The sequence below is a fragment of the Helicoverpa zea genome, chromosome 13, assembly GCF_022581195.2.
Source record: "Helicoverpa zea isolate HzStark_Cry1AcR chromosome 13, ilHelZeax1.1, whole genome shotgun sequence".
NCBI lineage: Eukaryota > Metazoa > Arthropoda > Insecta > Lepidoptera > Noctuidae > Helicoverpa > Helicoverpa zea.
In genome coordinates this window covers 12,245,593-12,255,123 of record NC_061464.1, presented here as the reverse complement: position 1 = coordinate 12,255,123, position 9,531 = coordinate 12,245,593, and the positions used below count along the sequence as shown (strand labels likewise).

The following is a 9,531-nucleotide window of genomic DNA, read 5'->3' as shown; positions in this document are numbered from 1 at the left end:
CTACTACAGATCCGTCACTATAAAGTCAGTAGTGGATTACTTTACGTATTTATTATGCAATGCACAGAAATGTACCATTACTTTTGGGGAAAATAAAACAGACATTTCTAAATTAAATAACATTTATTCTTATTTCCACAATTTAAAGTCACTAATTTCATAATTACATACATCATTAAGTCAAAGTCACACAATCAATATTCAACAAAATAAAATTTTACAAAACCTTTTTGTATATTTAACATTATAATGGAAAGGATAGCAGTTAATTCAAACTCACTCTATTCTCTTTCTCTATATGTATTGAAAAGTGCTTTAAACTTTTCTTCTCATATGGACAAATATAAATTACTATTTGAAATCCACAATTTCAGTAAAAAAGTCCTTTTGCTCGAACTTCAAGGCTCTAAACGTCCATATAAAATCGGTTTAGGCGGTTAGTGATAATTTTTTTTTATTTTTATACATGTCAAACTTAATAGCAGGTCGTTCCACAGAAACCATATTTAGATTTCACATCACCGTGCCTGGAAAGCGCCTGAGGCAGAGGTGGGGTCCACACGTACGTACATGTACTCTGAAGTTAGATGCGGGCCGCCATTATGTTTGGCGAGCACACAAAAAACTCTAAAAACTCTATTACTTATTAAATCACAGTTAACAGTAGACAAATTATTAAGAGTGTCAATTCTACGTATGTTCATCGGGCGGGTGGTCTTGTTCATCCGTCACTTCGGCCGCTAAGTCTGCAAACTTGGCCACGTAGTCCACGCTGGATTCCGCCATTAATGATTGGAGATGAGAGTCCACCTGAAATATTAAGAAATAAAAGTTTATATGTATTTCAATCATTATTTTAGAAATCATTGATGGTTTCTGGATGTGGCATAATGCGCTTAATGCTCCAGCCGTCGCTACAATGTCAAAGTCAAAAGGTTTTATTTTATATATTAGACCTTTTAGACATGTACTTAAGAAAGGTCAGCTAGATCATTAAAAATGTAAAATTGGTGTACCTAATAAAGAACATCTATGTGTCGCAGGCGAACATCGGGATGGCACTATCGTCCGACATCAGCTAGGGTAATCGAGCAAAGAGATAACTCAAACAAACTCAAAACTCAAACGTTTATTCAAATTAGTCAGAACAAAAGACAGCCCCCAAAACGCCCGCCCTTCGCCACTTCCTATGTGTTTTGGCTGGGGAGAAGAAGTGGCGGAACAAACTCCCCAGCAACACATGTCTGTCTGTTAGGTTAGAAGAACCATTACAATACAAAAATCACAAGACTTTACAATAACACTAGGTACACTACACGTAACGAAAGGCAGTTTCGAGAGGTGTGCGACACGACGACTCAACGAAGTCTCGACCAAGACTGAGCTCCGCGGACGCCACGCTGACCGCCACGCTGACCGACACGCTGACCGCCACGCTGACCGACACGCTGACCGCCACGCTGACCGACACGCTGACCGCCACGCTGACCGACACGCTGACCGCCACGACTCCGCCAAGCGCGCCAAAATGTTGTTTCACCGGAAACGCCACCAGAGGGCGCGCTTGCGTGACGTTTAGTGTCCGTACTAATGACAGTCTCCGACATATGTATCTATTTAGGTGCACGGATCCAAAGAGTGGATCTAATGGGAACCAATAAACTATTATTTATCTCGTGCATCTCAATGCACGCAAATGCCGGTACTGCTCGTGATCTCCCATCGATGCTGTCAGATTGCCGTCCCATCGGACTATGAGAGTGAAGGAACAGTGAGTGCACCTGTGTCTGCACTATAATATGACCTGCGCAGCTGGCTGATGTCCTTATATGAGAACAGCCGCCGAGGTCGATAATCGGCCAGGTCGTCACTGTATACCTGTGGACGTCCCTTCAGGTGTCCGAGGAAGCTAGGAACTCGGCTATATGAGAACAATCGCCCTGGCCGATGATCAGCCAGGTCGTCGCTCTATATCTGTGGTCTACCCTCCAGGTGGCCGAGGAAGTTAGGAACTCCGCTATATGAGAACAGCCACCGTGGCCGATGATCAGCCGGGTCGTGACTGCATACCTGTGGTCTACCCTCCAGGTGTCCGAGGAAGCTGCTGAGCGAGAAGTCGTGCACGGCGCCGTCCAGCCAGCCGTCCGCGTCGTGCAGCAGCCGCGACGGCGACAGGGACATCGACTCCGATGATAGGAACTCCGCTGTACGACAAATAACATGCACCTTAGTATTAAGTTCTCGCCAAAACTTTTTGTCGTTACGTAACATTGCGCAGAAACCACTTAGAACAAAATGAGGAGCGGACATGTCAAAATGGTATAATCTGCTAAAGAAAGTAGCGCATCAAAATGCGGGTGTTCGGGGGATGAGTAACGTTATTCCCGCCCTCATCACTCACTTCTTTGGGGTGCCCATTTTTTTTAACCAAATCACCAATCCATCAAGACCAATCTGTGACAGATTTGTCAAGGAACCTGAACGCCTCGTTAGTTCATTAGGAACTGGATCGTTTTGATAATACCCACTGTATGTCAATAACTTACTAGAAGGCATATTATGAGAAGTAAAAAAAAGTCATTAAGTAACTTTGCCGCACTGAATTTAGCTATGAGTGACTTTATGACTTTCTAAATATTTGAAAACAGTATATAGCTAGTAATATAACTCTCACGCGGCACGTGTGCAGCGTCGGGCGCGGTATCGTCGCGTTCGCTTGCGGGCTCGCTCTTGGTGACGTCATCCTTGCCGTCGGTTTCTGACTTCACGCCGTTGCCGTTCGCTTTTGACTCCTCGGTAGATTCCTCTTCTTCTGTGAAGATCATATTCGTATGTGAGGAATAAAGTACTGAATATCTTGTTTTATATAACTTTAACTACTAAGGACTAAAGTTTGTAATAGTATCTACTGACAATCACTCAGTACAGATGCCTGCATGTCAACCTATCTCAATCTGTCAAATTTCTTCAATAGATTTTCAACCTTATCACAATAGCGAAAGGTTAATATTCGATTGGTAAAAACAGATTCGGGTAGGTTGACCCGCAGGCGTCTCTACAATATCAAAAATTACTTTCTAAGGGTGCTCACTTATAAGGAAACAGGGGCCCGATTCTCCTAATTTTACTTAAGCGACCTTCGATTGACGTTCGACTCGATTCGACTGAGATCCAATCCCGACTCGATTACGATGGAAGCGTATGTGGCATTCCGCTATTTTTTCTTTGAAATAAGCCTTTTTATCCTTTTCTGTCATTCAATAATGAATCATTTTGTCTGCAAATGATTTACGATTGCAAAATGATTGTACAGCAAACTACCGTATAGACCAAAATCATCAAAATAGCAGACCAATCGCACACCAATCAAATGTCAATCGAATACGATTGGTCTTTTATTAGTAGCAGAATGCCCGATATGGTTAAAACTGCTATTACGATCATATTGCGATTCGATTTCTATTCGATTTTGACATTATTAACTTAGGAGAATCGGGGCCCAGGTAAGTTGAAACAGGTAAACAACCTGTTTCTTTTTATAAGTGAGTGAATATGATTATATTGAAATATTATACCTGCGCTGATCGGTACCTACCCGTACAGGTTTGTCTGTACCGGAAACCTGTTTCTTTATGTAAGCACCCTAACTGCTACATGCGGGTCTTTAACTTCTCTTCACTTCCGTTTCTTAGAACGATATTTTTGACATTGTCCTTATATTAATGTCAGTTTACATAAGTAACTTCTCAATTAAAACTATAAAAATGGAAGATCTAAATTAAAATTGAAAAATTCTATGTAGTGAGAGATATATAAAAGTGGACTTACTAATAACAATAGTGTTGACCGGCGTCTGGTTGATGGGTATGCGTCGCTCGCCGTCGTGGAAGTAGAACTGGCCGTTCGACTCGCTCAGCACGTACACTATCGACAGGCTGCTGTATGTATGAAAATAAACGATTAGTTATCAACCAATATGTGGTACATAATCTCTTGAAGTCGTGGTGGCCTAGTGGGCGCGGGTACGATTCCAAGTCAGGCAAGTACCAATGCAACTTTTCTAAGTTTGTATGTTCTTTCTAAGTATATATACCTTAGACACCAATGACTGTGTTTCGGATGGTTCGTTAAACTGTAGGTCCCGGCTGTCATTGAACATCCTTGGCAGTCGTTACGGGTAGTCAGAAGCCAGTAAGTCTGACACCAGTCTCACCAAGGGGTATAGGGTTGCCCGGGTAACTGGGTTGAGGAGGTCAGATAGGGCAGTCGCTCCTTGTAAAGCACTGGTACTCAGCTACATCCGGTTAGACCGGAAGCCGACCCCAATATAGTTTGGGAAAAAGGCTCGGAGGAAGAAGATGTGTACATAATCCATTATGTAAATACTCGCTGTTTCCCGCGGCTTCACTCGCAGCTCGGGGGAAGAAATATAGCTTACATTACCCAGCGACAGTGAAGTTTCCCAATAGTGAAAGAAATTTCAAATACATTCAGTATATCGACGCGCATAACGTACAATACTTTCCTCTTTATGATATTAGTGTTACACAATCTATACTAATATTATAAAGAGGAAAACTTTGTTTGTTTGTTTGGTTGTAATGGATAAACTCAAAAACTACTGGACCGTTTTTAAAAATTCTTTCACCATTCGAAAGCTACATTATTGACGAGTAACATAGGCTATATTTTATCCCGGTACGGGCAGTAGTTACCACGGGACGCGGGTAAAACCGCGGGAAAACGGCTAGTACATTATATACTGTTAGCTTCCGCCAGCGGTTTCACCCGCGTTCCTACTTCACGCACCCGAAAAATATACCCTGTAGCCTTCCTCGCTAACTAAGTTATCTAACACTGAAATAATTTTTCAAATCGACCAGTAAAGGAAACTACAATTCAGCGGTACCTACATTTTATATGGGTGTGGGAAATAACTCCCATATAGTATGACGGTGGATTCGCCACTGTCAGAAGCCAGAAGCTAGTTTAATAAGCTGCACTTACTCCGTGGATGCCGTGAGCGGTGGCTTGGGCAGTATACGCGGCGGCGGCGGCGGAGACGTCGGCACTGACTTCACTGGCATGTTGGATACCCCTACACACAAAGAGAATATTCTAGAATTTTATTATTACATTTGTGCATAGAGTTCATATTAGGTGTGAGTTATGAAATGCTCGTGGCTAAGTCAAAGCCGTGCAGATAGAACGATTATAAGGTTAAACAAAGCTTGGTGCAGTCGATCTTTGAATGGATGAACATCTTATAATGACGAGTTCTTCCGTGTTTCGGAAAGCACGAATAACTGTAGGACCCAGCTATCATTTGAACACCTTTAGCAGTTGTTATGGGTAGTCTGAACACCAGTCTTACCACGGGAGTATCGGGTTGCCCGGGTTATTGTGTTGTGAAGGTCAGATAGGAGTTTGCTCCATGTGTTTGTATTTTTCGGTGTTTACTATTGATATTATATACAATTATAAATTATATTAATAAGGAAATTGTAATAGACAGTTGTGTTGCTGGGAAGTTTGTTCTTCACCTCTTCTTATTCCAGCCGTAACACTAGGAAGTGATGAAATGTCTGTCCTTTATGTAATTTTTGACGTTAAAAAGTGCTAATATAATTAGCCTTCTTTAATAAACGACTTTGACTTTGGCACACTGGTTCTCAGCTGCATTCGCTTAGTTAGTCGATCCCAACATAGGGAAAAGGCTAGGCACTTTATAATACGTACCGGTGGTATGCGGCAGCTTGGGCAGCAGCGGCAGCAGGCGCTGCACCACGACGCGGCGGTCGGGCAGGCGCGGCCGCCCGCGACGCCAGCGCGGGAGGCCTTCTAGCTGCATCTCACGCTTCTTTACCTAACCATATAATAGAAAGCATGTTAAAAAGGCGTCGGCCTCTAAAAAAAGGCTAAGTGCGAGTCGGACTCGCGCAGGAAGGGTTCCGTAACATTATTTAAAATGAGCAAAAAATCACGTTTGTTATTTGCCCCCGAAAATATTTATTTAATTCTACTTTTCAGTATTTATTGCTATAGCGGCAACAGAAATACATCATCTGTGAAAATTTCAACTCTCTAACTAGCACGATTCATGAGATACAGCCTGGTGTCAGACGGACAAACAGAGGAGCGAAAACAATAGGGTCCCGTTTTACCGTTTGGGTACGGAACCCTAAAAACTACGTTTTTAAATCACACACCTACTCGCAGTGTAAGAGAGAAAACAAATCAGTCATAAACAAATAAAATATTTCATTACGGTCATTTTCCGATAATTTATGACCAAGTCTGCAGCGACCGAAAAAGATTACTATATTCCTTCTCAAAATAGAAAATCCGTGTAAAAATTTGTAAAGAGTTGAAGTGTTTAATAGGTTACCTCGCTGTCAGGCCGGGGCGCGATGGGCGTGGGCTGGCGGAACACGGCGCTAACCTCCTCTTGCCGAGCCGCCGCCGTGCAGAACTGTGGCTTCTAAAACAAAATGAATAGAATAGAATAGAATAGAATATTCTTTATTGTACACCAAAATAAACAGAAAAGGACATTACAAAAAAAATACGTGAAATACATTTAGAGAAAAGATTGCCTGAAAGATGACATAAATAAGAAGGAAGGAATGTCAGTATGACAAGTCAAAGTTGTATTACCCCAAATAAAATTGGGAAGAAAGCCGGGATGAAGAAGAAGAAGAAAGAATGTCAAAAATGTCAGAAGTACAAAATGAAACATGTGTATGCTTGCGAAACTTGCCATCTTAAAATCAGTAATTCCGAATCCATTTTCTTTGCCGATTGATTCGATATTACAAATCGTTATTTCAACAATATACGCGTTATAACTTGCACCATGTTAAAAGAAAAAATTCTAGTTACCTGTACTGGTTGTTTCCTATCGTGTGAACAAACGTGAATATTCTTGCACACACAGCGGCCGCCGGGCGGCGCTGCACTCGCGCCCACGTGCGGGTTGCCCACTAGCGCTAGTAACCGCTTCAGTCTGCAAACAACATATGATATAGATGTCACAATACAAAAATTGAAGGTCTTAACGCCACAAACGCAAAAAAAAAAAATGTAAAATAATCAAAAGTCGAACTTTAATAAAGAGAACCGTATTTTTCTTAGGTTTGCTTTTCTGTCTTTTTTTTGGATATTCGCAAAGAACAACACTCTATTTTTTTCTGTTTTTACATAGGTGCCTCTATATACTTACCTCTAGATACATTCTTCAAAACAGAGTCAGTTTAGAATGATTTTCCTTATACAACATGTAACTTAATTAACGCACATCCTGAAATTAGTTTGTTCAGAATCGTTTACTGAATCGATTTATATCATTTTTAATATAGGTAATTTTTTATCCCAAAAATAATTAAAACTACGGTAATTATTGTCATATTAACCCTGTACAGTCAAAACAAATTCAAATAGACCGTAACTCAAAGTAATAAAACTTCGTGTATTGTCGGCTTTTTCCGTAGTTTGGTTATGTTGTGTCGAGTCGAGCGGCGCGCGGCGCGATATTTGCGTGCGTAGTAGTATGACCAAAAAGTTCTCCAAGAATTGGTATAACTAATTTAGTAAATAACAATGCATATTCATGTTAAATTAAAAATTCAGTGTATGTATTATGATTATAACATAATATTCTAATTGGGGTGTTTGAGGGTGTGCGTTAATTACGTTACATGTTGTATATCAAAAGATAAACTGCCGATCAAGGTGCTCAAAAACCTGCCTTCACTAACCACGTTATATCGCAATTAATTACTCTCCTGCCTCTTTAACATGCTATTTACTATTTACACCTTAAAATCCGACGCTTATTATATAATTTTCAATTTTGTATTTGTCATACATACCTATCACTCATTACAGCGAACCCAGTCTGAGGAGGCGGCGCTTGCGGCCTATTGATAAGCTTGCTGACCAACTTGAACGTGCCACTGTTGGCCGACGCCTTATGTTCCGGAGACGCCAACTGTTCACCTGACCATACATACATAGAACACACTTTTACTACGCAAAAATATATATATTTTAGAATGTCTTATATACTGTGTGAATCAGATGATTGAACAGTGCAAAATTTTTGTGATGGTGTTTTTTTATGGTATTGGCGTGGTGAAATTCGACACTGATTTTCGTCATGCATGATGCAACATAGGTTACAAGGATTATCATCATATTTTTGTTTATGTATTGTTTTGTTGTTATATAAGCCAGGAAAAGCTCAAGGTTTGCAAAGAGCAATGGTGCGTAGTATTTTAGGCATCAAACGGACAGACCGAGTACGCAATACCGTCACACGCTCCAAAACAGGATCGAGAGGGGAGGCCTTTGCCCAGCAGTGGGACAATAAAGGCTAAGAAGAAAAAAAGCCAGGAAAAGGGTAAGGTATGGTGAGTAAAAAGGATTTTATTCGTTCTGTTATAGTTCGGCCATTCAGAGAATGCGTTCCTGACACGTCGCGATTGAACTGACGACGTAACTTTGCAATGGCGTTGCAGTTACGATAAAAATATTTTTGCTGGTTGTTTACCGTTTTAACAATTGAGGAGCATTAAAACAACATTATTATATCAATAATCAATGAATGTAGTTACGTCGTCAGTTCAATCGCGACGTGTCAGGAACGCATTCTCTGAATGGCCGAACTATAATTCATATTTGGACTAAATCTTTCTTGTTTTCAACTTTTAAATCTGTAAAGGATTTCTGCAGCTTTATTTTTGATGTGAAAGTGATTGAATTTAAAGCTCGTAAGTGACAAGTTAGCAAAATTATGAATGTGTGATAGGAAAGACCAAGAAAGCAGTGAATGAATTGCAGGGAAGGCTATACATATTAAGTCGTCAGATTATTACACATACATGAGAGTGTAATGGATAGGAAAAAATGAGCCTTCAACAATGAATACATATGAATGAGATGACGACAAACAGACATACAAAACAAAAAATTAAAAAACTTACACTTTCTCTCATCCCCGGACATGCCATCATTACTATCCTGACTATAAGTATTCTTCGGCGACAGAATATCATTGTCGCTTTCCCTCGCTCGCTCCTTCTCGTCTTCCACAGAACTGTCGGCCCCTTTGTCGTACTTGTCGGATTTGTCGGACTTGTCGCGTTTGTCGGACGTCGCTGTGGGCGGGGTGGCGGATTTCTGCGGCTGTGGGAGTGGCGGAGTGGGTTCCGCCCACCAGTAGTCTAATTCGAGCTTTGATCGGGAACCGAACTGGAATAACGGTTATTGGTTATTTAAATATTTCCATTACCAGTATCTTAACAGTATTACGTTAGTTAATTTTCGGAAAAATACTTGTTTATGACGCCTTTCGGATTGCAATTCACTTCTGAACTTTCATAACTCAGTTGAAAAATTAATAAATATTGAAAATTCACCACTAGCAGTCTCATGTAATATTTTTCGTTCCAAAATAGCTGTTTCTTCTGCCCATTTCGAATAAAAAAATCGATTGTGACAATAAAAAAATAATCCAGCTACCCTTAAAAC

At 40.7% G+C, this 9,531-nt stretch overlaps 1 protein-coding gene across 1 annotated transcript in view; it reads right to left on the bottom strand.

Moving 5' to 3' along the window:
* Window positions 1-104: 104 nt before the first annotated feature.
* Window positions 105-9,531, bottom strand: part of LOC124635931 (protein cramped) — a 38,758-nt gene continuing 29,331 nt past the window's right edge. The window contains exons 11-20 of the mRNA XM_047171895.1: window positions 8,985-9,252; window positions 7,872-7,998; window positions 6,883-7,006; window positions 6,389-6,481; window positions 5,740-5,866; window positions 5,008-5,098; window positions 3,829-3,938; window positions 2,675-2,812; window positions 2,071-2,204; window positions 105-810 (exon numbers count right to left, since the gene is read on the bottom strand). Coding sequence (XP_047027851.1) covers window positions 691-810; window positions 2,071-2,204; window positions 2,675-2,812; window positions 3,829-3,938; window positions 5,008-5,098; window positions 5,740-5,866; window positions 6,389-6,481; window positions 6,883-7,006; window positions 7,872-7,998; window positions 8,985-9,252 — 1,332 coding nt within the window. The 3' untranslated portion in view covers window positions 105-690. The remainder of the gene's footprint in view (window positions 811-2,070; window positions 2,205-2,674; window positions 2,813-3,828; window positions 3,939-5,007; window positions 5,099-5,739; window positions 5,867-6,388; window positions 6,482-6,882; window positions 7,007-7,871; window positions 7,999-8,984; window positions 9,253-9,531) is intronic.